Source organism: Pomacea canaliculata, linkage group LG7, assembly GCF_003073045.1.
Source record: "Pomacea canaliculata isolate SZHN2017 linkage group LG7, ASM307304v1, whole genome shotgun sequence".
Lineage (NCBI taxonomy): Eukaryota > Metazoa > Mollusca > Gastropoda > Architaenioglossa > Ampullariidae > Pomacea > Pomacea canaliculata.
In genome coordinates this window covers 3229814-3246864 of record NC_037596.1, presented here as the reverse complement: position 1 = coordinate 3246864, position 17051 = coordinate 3229814, and the positions used below count along the sequence as shown (strand labels likewise).

Here is a 17051-nt window from a genome sequence, read left to right as displayed (position 1 = left end):
GACAGTTCACTTTGATTGTCACAGATTATGCGCAACAGCTTTGAGAAAAAAACATTGATACAATGGCGAGAGAAATGTGTGAGCTAACGGTTCACATGAGGAGGGATAGTGAGAGAGAGTTGACTGATACATTGATACAATGGCGAGAGAAATGTGTCAGCTAAGGGGCGTCACACACTTGACTTCGGCTAAAGGTCCCGCGTGAAATGCCGAAATGAAGTGTCCCGCGCCGAAACGTCCAGCGGTGAAACGCCGGTCGGCAAAACGTCCGACTCCGAAACGTCCGGTGGCGAAACGTCCGATCGGCAAAACGTCTGGCTCTGAAACGTCCGGCGGCGAAACGTCCGTCGGCGAAAAGTCCGTGTACCCTCTCGACACCTCTACCAACTCACTCCGACATTTACCGTACACGCACACTTACACTAAATTGCTAATTACACTTGACTCTTGAGCCACCAGCGCTCATTCCCAATAGCCAACACAAGGCAGTTTAGTGTAATAAAGAAGGTTATTAATGATCGAGAGGCTGACAAATCAATTTACATGATTATACAATTTCAAATATGGCCGCTCTCTAGGTGTCCCATTACTTCCCTATGCCTAGTCCAGGTATCATGAGCCACTAATTACCTTTACTACTACACATAGCACACTACACTCGTGTAACATACACTCGCCACTTATATCTTCACACAAGTCTATTGTCATGTTGTCGTATCCTCCGTCGATCGTAGCGGCCTCCGTCACGAGCGCAGAGACTCTGGCACTGCCGTGTGCCACCACGTGTCTCGTCCTCACCTCTTAGGCCGTGACAGCGGTCAGAGCTTGACCACGCCTAATGAGGATCAACGCTTATCTACCAGCCTCGAGCTCTGCTGTCTGCGACCAGACAGCTATGAAGCGATGAGCACTCTGGCACTGCTGTGTGCCACCATGTGTCTGTCTCGTCCTCTAGGCCGGACTGCTGTCTCAAGCTTAACAGCGCCTAACAAGGACCAACACTTATCTACCAGCCTCTGTCCTTTGATGTCACCCCGTCGATCGTAGCGGCCTCCGTCAACAGCGCAGAGACTCTGGCACTGCCATGTGCCACCACGTGTCTCGTCCTCACCTCTTAGGCCGTGACAGCGGTCAGAGCTTGACCACGCCTAATGAGGACCAACGCTTATCTACCAGCCTCGAGCTCTGCTGTCTGCGACCAGACAACTGCTGATGATGAAACGTTGTGCACTCTGTGATAGTCCCGCAGTCCCACCTGACCCTGCGTTATGTCTGTCGTGACGTAAGCGGTCCGAGGTTCACAGGCCTACTGATTCCAGGAGAGATAAACTATGGTGGGGCTTCTTGGCCTTTTGTCCATCCGACAGTCCAGTACCGCCAGAGGCTGACTACTGTGTCGCCGCCGCAACCGCTAACTCATCCCCACTGTTACCCATTCCACCTTCTGACAGTCTGTTTACATCAGCTCGACTTATTCCTAGTTATCATATGACATTTGGAAGAGAAAGGGTAAGACGAGGATGGCAGGAAGGGTCAAAGGAAGAGACGGAAGCTGGGCCAAACCGGAAGGGTGGGAAAGAAGAAATGGTGGAAGAGAGAAAGGAGGAGTGGTGGGAGTATGGGGATAGAAAGCAAAGAAGTAGGAAAGGAAGAAGAAGGGTGGAGAGAGAAGAGGTGGAAAGGAGAAAAAAAGGAGGAAAGAGAAGAAATGAAAGGAAAGGAGGACGTAGAGAAGGTATGTGAAGAAAAGGATGAAAAGAGACGGAAGGGGTGAAAGAGGCGGAGAGGGTTAGAATGGGAAGGGAGAGTGGGTCCCTTCCCATCTCAACCCCTCCACCCCTTCCCCCTACCATCTGGGCTCTATTCCTCCCCACCTCTCTACATCTCTTTCTGACACCCTCTTTCCTTAATGTTAGGAAAAAGAGGCCAGGAGAGGCGCAAAGATGTGGGATGAGAAAGATGATGTGAAAAGAGTCGGGAAGGTTAGGAACCCACCCTTCCTTCCCGTCCCGTTCCTTCTCACACCATCTTTCCCATGACATCCCAACCAACAGAACATAGGAGATGAGGTTGGAAGGGGGTGAGAAAGGATGGGAAAAGGTGTGATGGTGAGGAATTAGGCAGAAAGGGAAGGGAATAGAAAAAGATTTGAGAGCTTGAGGGGTGTAGAAGTGATGGAAGAACATGAAGGCCATAAAAAAAAGGCAAGTTTGGAAGATAAGGTGGGAAGGCCATAAGGGGTGAGAAGGAAGAGAAGGTGAATGAATGGGGTGGTAAGTGGAAGGAAGGGTTTGGAAAGGTTTGATGTAAAGGAAAAGGTAATAAAGGGGGAGGGGGAGAGAAAGGGGTAAAATTGGATTTGCAAGGAAAGGAGAGAGAGGGAGTTTGAGGGTAGCAAAGTGTGAGAGGTAGAGGTGAAAAGTTGAGAAGGTTTGGAAATTGGTGTGTAGAAGGGCAAAATAGGGAGGCGATTGGAAGGTTTGTGGGAAGGGAAGAGGTTAGAAATGATGAAATCATGACAAGAAGGTAAAAGAGAATGTCTGGGATAAAAGAAGAAAATTGATGAAGTATAGGGTGTGGGAAGGGACAGCAAGGAGTGAGGTTGGTGGAAAAGGAAGGAATGGAAATAGCCTGAAAATATAAAAGGGAAATGTACAACTGTGGCTAATGTAATGCAACCAGAAAGCATTGGGCAAAATAATAGCATTGTGTAAACATGTGCTGCCAATTACTATTCAGCATTATACATAGTAAAAAAAATGAGAACAAAAGAGTGAGATTCCTACAAGAAACCTAGAGGCAGTTCCTTCCAAAACCAATCACTATGCAAGTATTGGAAGAAGCAGTTGAGTGTCTGTGTATTTGTATGTGTGTGTGCCCGCGCACATGTGTGCTGGGAAGTGAATACAAGAAATGCAGATAGCAATTGTCATTTAATGGAACTCAACTATGTCATTAAATAAAGGGACAATCTAAATACACAAATACTAAATCTTAATTGCAAAAGCAGTTACATGAAATCAATGTGTCTGCATCATTATAATCCTTGAAAGGTGACTGAATGGTTCATGGGTGAAATTACCAAAAGACATGTGTCAAGGGAGTTAAGAGATAATGTGCTGTGTAGTGCGGGTAACAATTATTATTGAAGGAAATTTAAATATCTCATTGAATAAAACGAATCCTCAATCATAATCGAAAATGCCTAAATTAAGTTTGGTGCCACTTACCTTATGGGCTGACCTGACCACCACTTGGCCTGCTGGTTTTAAAAGCTGGTTTACCAAGCCTGTGATCTGTAAATGATGAGGAACACATATTAATAAAGCAATGGTATTTTGAGGTAACTGTAATCTCATACACAATAGACATTCTGACCTAATTCCTTCAATTCTAGACTACATTTTTTGTAAGCCCACATGTAATAATTTGAGAGCACATAGATTGATAGTATCTGTATAGCAGCAAAGAATTAAAAAGAGTCTTGGTCCCAAACTGTGTGTGAGTCTGAGTGTCTATATGCGCCGGTGTGTGTGTGTGTGTGCATGTGAATGTATGTGGTGGGAAGTGAATCCTAGGAGTGAAGGTAATAATTGTCATTCCAGAAAATTAAATATTTCATAGAATAAAGAAACAGTCTAAATCCTATTTATTAATTGCAAAGACCAAAAAACTGTTTCCTGACAAGAAAACTAAATAGATAAATGTACACACACAAACACATATACCACGAGACAGACACCAATACACACAAATGCATGCACAAAGCAGACTAAAGCATCAATGGAGTTGAGAGATGTGTTGTGCAAGAACTAAATTAGATTGGAAATAAACTTTTACAATTCAAATTATGTTTTAGAGATTGCAACTCACGGTGTTGTATAATAGACATTTCAAGTTTACTTTGTTATGCACTGTATTGTATTATTATAATCTAACTCCCTGTCTCTTTTATTGTTTTTTATTGTGTATGCGTGTGTAGAGTGCGAAGCGCATGCTAGAAGTTCAGGTATTGAAGGGAATTTCAAATGTTATTGACAAAAGTAACAATATAAATCCTAAATCATATTGCAAAGGCCTAAATACCCATCCCGTAAATGTAACTACAATGTATAACATACATAACCACACTCATGTACACAAAGACACATATACAAACACCCAACAGACAAAAACACAAATACACCCATTGACATAAAACAATACACACACATACATCAAGGGAGCTAAGAGGTGATGTGTCATGGAAAACCTAATTCAGCTGAGAAATTAAAACTATTCAAATTTAAATTAGAGTTAGAGATTGAACTCATGATGTTCAATAATAGGCATTTCAAATGTACTTTGTTGTACACTTTAACTGTATCATTAGTTACAAGAGAAAATATCTCGCTGAGGACAGGCCTGACGAGAGGGGGGGACAGGGGGGTCTGGTGTACCCGGGCCCGCGGCTGTCAAGGGGGCCCGGCCTTGGTCAGTGGATTTTTTTTTCTTGTTCTCCTTTTCTTTTTCTTTTAACGATTACAAGTACAATTTAAGGGGCCCGGAGAGGTCGTCTGTCCCGGGGCCCGGGCTGGCTCTCGGCGGCCCTGGCTGAGGAATAGTTTTCTTTCATTCTTGTTTGTCCTCACTATGCATCTAAATTCCTCTGTCTGTGCATGTGAGAGAGAGTGTGTGAATGTGAAAAGCATGCTAGGAGTGGAAGTTGCAATTATTACTAAAGGGAATTCAACTATGTCATCACATGAAAGGAACAATTTAATTTCTAAGTCTTAATCGCAAAGGCTGAAACACCCATCCACATAAACACACACATAAACATAAACATAAACATAAACCAATGCACACAAGCATGCATGCACAAAGCACACTAAAGTATCAAGTTCAGAGATGATGTGTTCTGGAAAACTAATTCAGCTGAGAAACCAAAATATCAATATTTAAATTATACTTAAGGAATGCAACTCATGATGTTGAATAATACACATTTTAAGTATACTTGGTTGTACACTATATTGTATTATTCATTATAAGTAGATATACTTAACTGCTACATGTGTGTTTGTTTGCATAGTGGGATGTACTTGTGTTGAGGGAAGTGCATGCTAGGAGTGGAGGTTACAATTTTCATTCATGGAAATTTAAATGTCATTGAGTGAAAGAACATTCCAAATCCTAAATCTTAATCACAAAGGTCTAAACACACTTCCCTTAAATGTGAACTACAATGGACACACACATACGCACACACAAATACATGAACACACACAGGCACATACCATCGTCAGTCAAGGAAATTATACTATAATTATCATTGAATGAAAGGAACAATCTAAATCCTAAATCTTAATTGCAAAGGCCACAATACCTCTCATCTTACATGTGAACTAAACTGGATATAAAGACACACAAACACACACACTGACACAAACAAACACACAAACACACACACATGCATGCGCAAAACAAACAATTTCTGTGCCTTGCTTTTTACTCACATGAACAGATTAATAGTAACTGTATTATAGCAAAGAAGAAAGGTGTCCTGGAAGGTGAGTGGTTCATGAGCGTCATTCAAAAATCAATGACAGCTTAAACGTCCAGGAAATTGAGAGAATTTGTTGTGAAGAATCTTTAATTGAAACTATCACAATTTATTCCGGGTATTGTTCACTCAGAGTCCGAGGACTACACAGTGTAACGAAGTGGTTATTCCTTGACCTATAACAACATTGTAAAGACTGAACATTGTACCTTTGCTAGACAGCATATTTTGATATTTTACAGTCGTGCAACACTGCGAGGTAAGGCACAGAAGTGACCTGCTGACAAGTCTTTTCGTAGCTTGCACACAGTCAAAGGTGAGCACGAGCTCTGGTCATGGTGAGCATGCAGCCTGCGGACTGCACGTGATGTGTTGTCACCTGGGCTAGAGCACCTGAACCGCTGTCTGTGTTGTCCCGTGTGTGTTTATATGACATTCTGGAATCCCTGGTTCACTGATTATTTGGTTCTTTTGACACTGGGGCTCTGTATAGAGCCAACAGGCTCGATCCCCATGTATCATTTGACCATTTATCCATTGGTCACAGCCCCGAGTCCATTGGACTATAGCCCTGTTTCGATTTGATTTCCGATTACAGAAATTACTATTCAGCGTAATAACACTCTCGTTACTCGCATGTAAACAAAGCTACTTGTTTTCAGTGCAAATCAGTCAAGTAATTGTTATCAAGTAAAACTGGACGCTGCACAAAGTAACAGAGAGTTTGAGATCCGTAATGACTAGGTAAGACGGGTACGGGTACCTATATATGACCTCATCCTCTATACCAGGGGTGGGCAATTAATTTTCACAAGGGGCCGGATGAGAAACTGGAATGGTTCTAGAGGGCCGGATGAGAAACTGGGATGGTTCTAGAGGGCCGGACTAATATAGTTAACTCAGTTTTACCCAATACTGTATATATAGTATATTTACTGGTGGGCGGCCAGCGGGCGGGCCGGTCAGAGACAGGAGGCGGGCCGGATCCGGCCCGCGGGCCGGCGTTTGCCCAGGTCTGTGCTAGAGGATCACAAGAGGTCATATCAGTTTGGATAATGCACCACATTATATTTTAGAGACAAAAATCAAAATATTTAAAATACACATTCAAAATTATACACCAACGAAACTAAAATGTCCGCGTACCCACCTCCAGTCCGTGATCCTTGTCCAGCAAAGTATAAAGATCCGCGGATTAAGCTAATTAAGCTTCATTGCTTATCGCAGTCTCCGAGATTTCATGCCAACTCAGAAAATCACTTAAAAGTTGTCACCTGGGTGTTTGGGCTCATCCACAGGGGGAGTCACTCTCGCTGCCGTTCTCATGGTTACTGTACCTGATGTCACTTCTGGTTTGTCCACTCCTCCGTCAGTCGGTGTAGAGGAAAGTTCAGCAGTGGTAGCTGTACCTTTAACAGGACAGTCGGGATTCGAATGTGTGTAAACTGTAATGCAGTGTTCACTATTATTAATTGCCAGTATTTAGTAATGTATAACACTTCCTTGAAAGCTTTAAATTTAATACAAATGCGCGCGATTACTTGTACACAAACAAACATAGCATCTCTCACATGTCCTATGTCCAAACACGCCAATGTTCAATACCGCTTCGCACACTGACCATTATAAGTTTACTACACTTCATATTATTTATAATCAGCACTAAAGAAGGTCTTTGAACAACGTTTGTATTAGTGTAGATAAGACAACAGTTTTTTTTAAACAACAAAATATTTAAATGCGCACACGAAATAAATAACATAATTTCAAGCACCCACCTTTGGTTGAGGACTACGTGACCATCAAGTCTTAAAAATCCCCGGATTAAGCCGATCAAGGTTCTCGCAGTTTCCAACATCTCGTGCGAGCTTAGTATCAGGAAGAGCTTAGGGTCTCAAAAATGGTAGAGCTCGGAGCAGGTTTCGGTAAATGTGACCATATACTTTTTATGAAGACGTGTTTGAGCCATTTTCTGTGTATAATGATGCTTCGACGTGTGTATGTATATGAAATATGAATAACCAATTTAAAACAAATATCAAAAATGTGTGAAAAATTTAATAACAATGTGACTGCAGGCTGTGATATTCTGCTCATACCTTTTCTTTTCTTTTTGACTCTACAAACATAAATGACGATTCCTGCGACGAAAGGCACGCCGATGACTAAGGCAGTGATAATGCTTGTAAAGAAAATCACTTGAAAGTTGTCGCCTTCGCTTTTGGTCTCGGCAAACCCTGGAGAAGTTGTTTTAGTGCCAGCCGCAATTCCTATTTTAGTCTTGTCTTCAGTGGAAGTATTGCTCTTTGTTGTACTTGCAGTTACTGTACCTGACGATATGTTTGTATTTTCTACATCTTTATTTTCTACATCTTCTTCAGTTGATGTAGAGGAAGTTTCCTCCGCCGTCGTGAAGAAGTGAGTTGTAGTAGGATCTTAAACAGGGACAATAGCAGTAAATTTTAACAGTGTTCACAATCGTTATTTATATATTGTTAGTATTTGTTAGTGCTGTGATATTTGGTTTAAAATACACATGCGCATGATTACTTGTAAACAGACACACATATCCACCTGCCCCCTACTCCATTCAAACACACACACACTTTGTTACTCTCGCACACTCCCACTCAAGATGGCGATAAGGTCACTTGTGAAGTAAAAAAAATATATATCTCATATGTCTCTGTGCTCTTCTACTGACCATATTCCGTGGCTACAGCCACCTGATAATCAACTAAGAACCCGAATATTAGAGGCAAACCTTTTCCACAAGTTCGGGATATTCAAATAAAAAGTAGCAAACGCCGGAAAAAAGAGCCTGGCGTCCGCTACATTTAATTTGACAGCCCCTCATACATAAAGGATGACACATTCGCGGAACAAATACTCAAAACTCTCGACCCTATCCTAAATCCATTGAAGTAATCTGATTACAAACACTGAAGTGTTTTCCCTAACAAGGACTGGCATGAAAGCACTGGATACTGGATACTGGATGTCTTGCCCATAGATATAACACATAGATATAACTATATTTCCCATAAACACAGTCATGCATATTTACACAGATATTTCTCGCAACACACACACTCTGTACTGGTGATGAATCTACTCACTGAAGACATCAAACTTGATGGTGGCCGAGTTATGTCCACTCCACCTAAAGATGCAAGTCACCAGCCCCGTGTCATTCGGCAAATGAAACACGCGGGCCCAGCCTTCAGTGTCCAGTAAACAATAGCAAACATCGGACTTTTCCGTGACACTGCAACTGGTTTTCTTGATGACGAAGACGCAGACACTGACGCTAAAGCCTCCCTGATTGGCCAACACCTTGACCCGGAAGGAGTTTCCATCTTCCGGACACTTGGACGTGTTAAGGAGAAAGGTCACGTTGATGTAAGTGTCCTTTTCGACGCTGACAGTAACATCTTGAGTCAACCCTTCAAATTCCATGTCTGCACCTGTCGAAAATGACAATAAAGTAGCAAGAGAGTATCAGTGTCATTAACTACAACTAATTGAAACCTTGCGGACATTCACATCCACATAAACGAACATAACCACACTATACAAAAGAAAAAAGACTTACACGTCTCATCAGAGGCCAGGCCACCACGAGTCAACATGGCGATCATCATTAGACACACCCCACAAGCCACACACGTGACCATGTCTTCCAAAGATATTAACGATAATCTGAAAAACAATCACACATTGCCAATCATTTGAATTCATCGAATAATCCCGAAATTCCGAGAATTACTACTTCTTCTTTCTTTTATTTCTTTCCTTTTTTAAATTTTCCTTCTCTTTTCCCATTCTCACTTTTCCACTTACTTTTAATAAATGTCAGGATGTGACACCTGTGTGTAGGGTTGGACTAGCTGGGCGTGGTGTAGGCTTCAGTTGATGACATGGGTACGACGACAGCTAACCAAACTTATTCCTGCTCGTCGTCCTGTATGTACTACAACTACGACTAAAACTGTTCAATCTCTGAGACAGTAGTGACTGACTTCTAGAAATAGCTTATAAAATGTCACCTCTAGACTGTTTTCCAATCCGGAAGAGGAACTGGAAGTGCCTTAGTTTCGGCAGAAATGTACTACAAAGACACGCCCCATTAGGGCGGAGCTTCGTGATCACGTGACGGTATGCGTGCTAGCCGGAACAAACGTGGTGTTCAGTTCGAAGCGCTATATTTCCATGGATTGACTCTTTCTGGTTGATATTAACAAAGACTACTACTGAAATAAGCTAGATAAAGTGTATGTATAAAGGACTTAAGAGGAAATGAAACTGGATGTTACAAAAGAGTGGAAAAAGATTGAACTTCGTCAAATTCTCCCTACACCGTCGCCGATCTACTTCTCAGTGCGGAAGCAAACGGAAGTGAACTGCTTACTTGCGACAGCCAGTCTCATCAGTTGAAGAATAGGGATGTGTGTCACTTGAATGACGATACTGACCTTTGCGACCCTAGTAATTAAGGAAAGAAGATATAGAAACAGAGCGTGTTAGTGCAGAATGGTAAGCTGGATTTACAAAGGTTAAAGGTCATGTGACTATTTACTATATCTTTTGTTTACCTTGCTTATTACAAAAGCAATTTTTATTTATGGTGAATTGAGATTATCTTGCTATTATTACAAATTTTTATTCTCTTTCATGCTGTTCAGTGCATCGTTGGTCCATACCTGCTTACATGAAATAAAAATAAAGATGAATACAGATTTCTTGTTGGAGTCTTTCCTCCCTGGCTTTGCTGACTGAAAACCAGTGTAAGAGATGGCTTTATGCCTAACAACACAAGGAAAACAAATTATGACTGTCACATATGAAAGGAACCCTGACCGATGAAAACGAGTGCAACAAATAAAGAGCAATAATCCAGTCAGGACAACACAGAAGCAATCAGGAGTTGCTTCGCTTGTTTTTCGTTTTGTTTGCTTGTTGTATTGGTGGCAGAAACTAACAGTAGAGGTCGGTTGTGACCGACCCTGCAAAGTTCAAAGAAAATAGAGATAGCCAGTATGTGTGTCTACAATGTATTTACCTCACAACTCCTTCATTCAAGACATTGGAGCATTCTTTCCCCAAATAGCACAATCATTGCCACAAGTTTCTGGCTGTCACCAACCCTGGAAGACCAAGGAACAAATTGTTATAATCACAGCTGGAGAGAGTTTGTAATAAATTGTGCTCCTGGGGTCGACTATATTTTGCCTTCTAGACACACACACACAATAACAGGATAATTCAAGTACATGTACTAGTGTGAGAATAGCATTCTAATATAGATACCACAAAGGGACACATAAAGAGTCCCACAGAACGTCGGTACACAGATTCACCGAAAGATATAATATACTCTAAAAGCTGTATCCCACAGGCATAAGTACAGTGGATGAAGTTGCATCCAGCGGAGTGACCATGAAGATTGTGAAGTTATCTTCCCTGAAGATCGGGACCACTGACCCACTCAGTGGACACAGCACACACCATGAAGAGTTCACAATAATTAACTATGTGCTCCCGTGGTTGAACCTATAACTTGTACATTACATATATATATATATCAGAAAAAAAGGTTGTTTACCAATAACCCAAAGATTCTTAGTATAAGCTCCACAAGCTGAGACTGTCACCAACAGCTCACATCATCACACTTACCCACACCAGAGACACGATGCACCACAGAGAACTGTTTGTCGTTGCTGCTGCTGCTACCAACGACGATCTGAAAGAATAAAATTAATATCAGCATGGAAACAAACGTATAAGTGATTACGAGTTCAGATCTCATCAGGATATCATGTGTGTTGACTATACAGCTCTAATTAGACCTTGATGTGCATTTCCGGTCATACAGGGAAGCGACAGTTTTTCACTGACCTAAATAAAGACACTATTGATAGTCACAAGTATTGTTCTACAGGACATTCGGGTCTTGGCTGCTCAAGCAATCCACTTCAAAATAAGAAATTTGAATGTTAAATTTACTAACATATCAACATCTGATGACTACTATTAAAAGCTGAATAACGCACTGCAAATTTTCTTTAATTCTTTGTCGAAACCACTTTTAATTGTTGCTTGAACTATTTTAGTTAAACGAATAGTTTATCCTTCAATCTGCAGGAGGAATGTACATACATACAAGAAACATTCCAGATTTTACAAGCTTTTCATTCAGCCTAGTTCAGCAAAAGTATGACCAAAACCAGAAACATGCACCAAGACAAAAAACAGTTAATTGCATCAATGACCCGATGCTATATTCTTCCAAAGAAAGAAATATTGCCATTCGAGCAAACGAAGTATGTAGACCAAGGAGGTTATAAAACGAAGATCTTCCTCGAAGTTTTCCTTATCTGTGAATGAGATGACAGTGCAGTCTGGAGGCAGGTCAGTGTCCAACGGCTGCAGGTCACGTGGATGTTTTCATGTCGTGTGGGATCAAGAGACCTGTTGGAAGTATTCCACTCATTAATCATGTCCATTGAGACTCTGCCGGAAATTATACGAGAGCTTTAATGAAGATGTGGTCATTCTAACAAATTGGATTAAAGTGCTTGCATTTAAAATTTCATTTTGATTTAGAGAAAGTTTTAAATATGATTAATTTTTTTGATACTTTTAATAGATTTTAACAAAGCCTTTGTAACCTTTGTGCGACTCTAATTGTGAGAAAAAAAACTAAGGAAATAAAAACCATAAAAATATTTTCCTTTGATCAAACATTTTAAGAATCCCAGTGTCTAAAATATGAAATCAACCTCCCTTTGCCTTTCTTTTTTTCAGGAACATTCTAATGTTTTTTATCTTTTAGAGAGGAAAAAAGCTTATTAAATATAGTCAAGACAAAGATCATTTAAATCAAATTATTTACATTTACAAATTCAAGACGATATCCTAAATAAGCATTTCACATCCTGTCAGATAAGGTCTGACTATGTACCTATACTTTATAATAATTATCGCTGTAAGAGTAGAGAAAACAATGCATAGAAACCAAGTGATATTAAGTGGGCACCAAACTCACCAGCAGACATTGCACAACCATCGTTGTAAACCAGTGTCAACATGAAAGACTTTGTATTGTTCCTCTGAACGCTTTCATGTCTTGATGGACGATTATTCCTCCGGAACTGTTAGAATATTCAAATCAGGAACAACTCGCGAAGACGACATGGCGGACAAGTGGGTGATTCAAGGAGGGAGGATGGGTTAGAAGCTGGGAACTATAAGTGGCATGTGAGAAAATTGTATTAAAGCAACAATCGTGTATATTATGTGTATATTATTTCACTCTTTTTGTACACACGCATGTGTACAGGGTATCCTATACTCAGTACACGTCACCTCACCCGTTACCTGTTATCTCCGTGTAAATACCAGACTCTTTCTTTAATGATGGACCCCTCTTGTAGACACCGGCTCTGGGCAGCCCTGGGGTCATGTCTGGTCTCTGAAGACGGCGTTTGGACCTCTTATAAAGAGGAGCCCTGAGTCCTGACACGTGCATTGGAACTGGGTCTGCGAGGCAATAATTATTACTTCTGATTACATTGTGCAAAGTGCGTCTGAGAACATTATGTACAGTACATCTAATTACTTTATAGACTATGGTCTCTGAACTTTTAACTCATCTAACCAGAAACAAGACGCTTTTCCATTGGCTTGCAATGAGTTTAATCATTAAATGGAGGTTAAAGCAAACCCCAGAGTGCTGATGTGTCGATCGTCTATCGACTTCGACCTCAAATCATTACTACAGCACAGTCTCTATACCTTTTGAAGGGGATGTGTTCGGATGGTCCAAGACCTCTGGAATCTCCGTGTAAATTCTAGACTCTCCATGCATTGCTGATGGGCAGCGCTTGCCTTGAAAGTTTGTCATTTCCTTTTCCAGTCTCTGTTGTTTTCTTGTATTGGAAGTGTTGTCCTTACGTAATTCAAGACTTGCTTTCACGTTGCCTGAAAGAATGGTTTGTCATTGAAACTAATAAGAAATCATACATTGCATCCCGTCCTTGCAAGAAGATGTTCACCGCGTACAACACATCCATACATACATATACATATGTCACTCACACAATGGAGTCAGTATGTTAAACATGTCCCAACATAACCCTTACAAAACTAAACAGCCTTGCAGTCAGCCAATCAGATTGACAGTTATATGTTAGCTTCTCCTATTTCCTCCCTTGATAACAGTAAAACCTCCCTCTGTACCTTTGGCAGACAACGTTCTCCGAGGGTGAAAGTCATCTGCAATCTCTGTGTAAATTCCAGACAGCCCCTGAGTAGCAGACGGTCGTAGCTTGTCTGAAGCCTCGTACACCTGGTTCCTTGGTTCATGGCTTTGTCTGCGATGAAGATGTATGTACACCCTTGAAAAATCCCCCTGGGGACCCGAAAGACGCAGCGAGACTAACCCTGCAATTACAGACCTCCAGTTTAGTCTGGTCTATCAGCAATGTGTTCATATAGAAGTTATGAATATATTTTTCTATTGCCTCAGGAAATATATCTCAAAATTGTTTGTCTGTTATATTGTCGATACTTTTCAAAGTTTTATATATATATATAAAACATAATGTGTTGGTGATAATATTCGAAATTTTAATACCCCTTAATACCGTTTTTGAAAGTTTAGGTGACACCATAATGTCTGTCTCGGAGTGTCCTCCACTGACCAATATATTGAAGGTCAGTTCAATCCACTTTTTGATCACACCGACAGTCAAAGTTTCTGTCTGTCCGGTTGTTTGACCTGATAGATTACCTTCATACTTCCTCACAAAGACGAATGTACTAGAAATCACTTCCTAGTTGCTGAAGATTATAACCTTTTTCTCAAAAATGGAATATTTAGTTTCAATATTACACTGCACCGAGAACAGGAAATCACCAGGAAATCAACCTGCGATTTGCTGTCAACTGACTTCTGTATTATCTGAGCCTTCGAGTATTCTGCTGGGTTTTTTTGTTTTTGTTTTTGTTTTTCTTCCTTGTTAACTATAAAAAAATATTACTTTATGGCATTGCAGCTGGACTGGCAGCTGCGTCAGTTTGGACTTTATCGAGCAAGTGGACTCATGAAGAAGGTGGCAATGTGTTCAGTAAACATCCCATATCAACCAGGTATGGTAAGACAGGGATAAATCGGTACAGACAGAGATATAATTAGTGTTAGGAGAAGCAAGAGACAACAAGATAAAGTAAGAGGCGGTAAGATAGAGTAAGAGATAGTAAGAAGCTGTAAGATATAGATACCAAGAGAAGTAAGACAGTAATAGAAAGAAAGCAGAGGTAAGACGAAAAAAAATATATAAAATATAGTAAGATATGGAAGAAACAGTACAAGACTGTAAAAAAGGTGAAACAATAATAGCAACAGCCAATAAGATAAGTAAGAGAAGTAAAACACAGTAAAAGATATAGTTAAGGGAGTAGGAGATATAAAAAGTACAAGAAGAAGTAAAATACAGTAAGAGATCGTAATAAAAACAGAAATCGTAAGATATCATGAAACAAAAGGTCAGATATCGTCAGATAAACAGTAATAAAATGTAATCGAGACAATAGAAGATCGTAAGAGAAACAGATAAAAGAAAATTAAGGAGACAAAGAGAGAGAGAAAGTAATATAGAGACAGAGTCGGTCAGAGATACTGAAAGACAGAGACGAGTAGGAACAGCAAAGGAAGCAAACACGTCACCTCTACTCCTTCGTCTGCAGATACAAACAGCGATGATGGCAGTAAGGAGGACAACAGTGCCCAGGCCACCCGCAATACCCGTGATGAAGACCACGTTATTGTCGTCCGCCATTTTGTTGGTTGATGCCAGCGTCTTACTGACTGCAGTGACGTCTTCTGTTTCACTTTCTGCTGTGAACATTGCTTCACTGTGAACTGTGATAAGCGCTGGAGTGACGGGTGTAAGTGTGACGTCCGTGTTTCCTGTAACACCAGCCGTAATGTCTGAAGCAGGAGCTGCACTAGTCACCCCTGCATAACTGATTCCAGTGGTTAGTCCTCGCATTTCATCATCAGTAAATCCTCCTGACATGTCCTCCGTATAGCTAGTTTCAACATCTGTCCAAGGGGTCGTTTCAGACGTTGAGGCAAAATCTTTTTCAGAATTTGTCACAAGACCAGTCGATGTACTGTCTGTCCCGGCTTTTTCAGAATTTGTCACAAGACCAGTCTTAGAGGGCGATGTACTGTCTGTCCCGGCGTCTGTCATACATGGTGGTTGATGAGATGATGATGGATCTGCTGCAGTAGCTGCCGCAACGCTGACGTAGGTGCTTGATGTCGATGTTGCATCAATGTCAGTCGTTAACTCTGTCTCATCATCCTCCACAACACTTGTGTAGGTGATTGCTGCTAGTGTTGTGCTAACATCTGTTGTAAACCTCGTCTTATCATGTTTCTCATCGAGATGAGTTTCAGTATCTGGTGTGAATTCCGTAATATATTGTCTCGCATTAGTTGTGTCCCTCGCTGTTTCAAACAAAAGAAAACTGTTAAACCACAAACAACACTTTTAATACAGGAAAATAAAACAAAACATTTTGCAAAAGCTAAGATTTTATTGCTGTAGGGTTAATTTCCTTAATCACACCACTTTCACACGTGATCACATATACCCATGGGATTAAATTAACCTATTTACTTTCCTACAGAAAAACAATACAGATTGGCGGACAGCCAAGCAGACGGGTAAAAAAAAAAGAAATTAATGGAGGCTTAGTTCTTGCTACATTACTCTGTCAGAAACTCTAAAGACGATGAGTGAGAACCAAAGAACGGAGGGTCTGATGGCGGGTATCACAAGCACGTCACGATATTAACTGTATTCCATACGATTATCACAGGGTACAAGCACACAACGGTCTAAATACGTTACAGCAACGTAACAGTGCTTCAACACGTCACAGTCGTCAAGCTCGTCACAGTCTAGCGGTTGACTACACCTTAACTGGTCTTCAACCCTTATCACAATGAGCAAACATGTCACAAGACCGGTTGACCGAACGAACGACAGTTCACAAATATTTCCCAGTCTTGACCGATCGACCACATGACACGCACATCTTCGTAACAGTCAGTAGACACGTCACAGACTAGACCATACGCCCACACCATACGTACGCAGCTGCCTGGCAAAGACTAGACCTCGTCTGAGTGACGTCAGCAGTAACGTTACCCACAGGTAACCCCACGTGACGCCACACATCATGTCCAGATGACAACGGCGATGTGAGAGTGATGACCTGCTGTCACGGTGAGGGCAAGAAGAGAATCTGGTTACCAGAGGAAATCTCGAGGAAGATCAAGCTTTTACAGTTTGTGTTCTTCCTTATTCTATTTCTGTCGGTCCCTTCAGCACTGTGACGTTTCGAGTCCGAGTGTAGTTGATATTTAAAGTAGATGACTTGGTCTTCAACGCCTCAACCCTCAACCCTCGGCTGAAACCCACATGCA

General features: G+C 41.2%; 2 protein-coding genes across 10 annotated transcripts; both read right to left on the bottom strand.

The window, feature by feature from the left end:
• Positions 1–189: 189 nt before the first annotated feature.
• On the bottom strand, positions 190–11459 carry LOC112568313. 9 transcript variants are annotated; one of them, XM_025245557.1, is made up of 10 exons: positions 11225–11458; positions 10608–10692; positions 10249–10351; positions 9389–10030; positions 9141–9247; positions 8665–9012; positions 7324–7980; positions 6482–6954; positions 3231–3296; positions 190–2631 (listed from the first exon to the last, which is right to left on the bottom strand). In XM_025245557.1, exons 5-7 carry the CDS (start codon positions 9220–9222, stop codon positions 7421–7423), a joined length of 990 nt encoding a protein of 329 aa, XP_025101342.1. In that variant the 5' UTR covers positions 9223–9247; positions 9389–10030; positions 10249–10351; positions 10608–10692; positions 11225–11458; the 3' UTR covers positions 190–2631; positions 3231–3296; positions 6482–6954; positions 7324–7420. The 9 variants fall into 9 exon arrangements, with proteins under 9 accessions (XP_025101342.1, XP_025101347.1, XP_025101348.1 ...); XM_025245562.1 differs by having other exon boundaries at positions 6482–7980; positions 9957–10030; positions 11225–11459; XM_025245563.1 differs by having other exon boundaries at positions 6482–7980; positions 9957–10030; positions 10257–10351; positions 11225–11459.
• Positions 11460–12691: 1232 nt separating this feature from the next.
• Positions 12692–17006, bottom strand: LOC112568312. The gene is made up of 5 exons (XM_025245554.1): positions 16719–17006; positions 15279–16067; positions 13790–13993; positions 13346–13531; positions 12692–13090 (listed from the first exon to the last, which is right to left on the bottom strand). The coding sequence occupies exons 1-5, from the start codon at positions 16804–16806 to the stop codon at positions 12918–12920; spliced, it is 1440 nt and encodes a 479-aa protein (XP_025101339.1). The 5' UTR covers positions 16807–17006; the 3' UTR covers positions 12692–12917.
• Between the last annotated feature and the right edge of the window lie 45 nt (positions 17007–17051).

Coding starts and splice junctions, on each gene's coding strand:
- LOC112568313 (XM_025245562.1), bottom strand. CDS start 9,222: ATGGTCACGTGTGTGGCTTGTGGGGTGTGTCTAATGATGATCGCCATG. Junction 9,013..9,140: donor CCTGGCCTCTGATGAGACGT/GTAAGTCTTTTT, acceptor CATTTTCGACAG/GTGCAGACATGGAATTTGAA. Junction 7,981..8,664: donor CATCAAGTTTGATGTCTTCA/GTGAGTAGATTC, acceptor TCCCTGTTTAAG/ATCCTACTACAACTCACTTC.
- LOC112568312 (XM_025245554.1), bottom strand. CDS start 16,806: ATGATGTGTGGCGTCACGTGGGGTTACCTGTGGGTAACGTTACTGCTG. Junction 16,068..16,718: donor AGTCTTTGCCAGGCAGCTGC/GTACGTATGGTG, acceptor TGTTTGAAACAG/CGAGGGACACAACTAATGCG. Junction 13,532..13,789: donor GAGAACGTTGTCTGCCAAAG/GTACAGAGGGAG, acceptor CCATTCTTTCAG/GCAACGTGAAAGCAAGTCTT.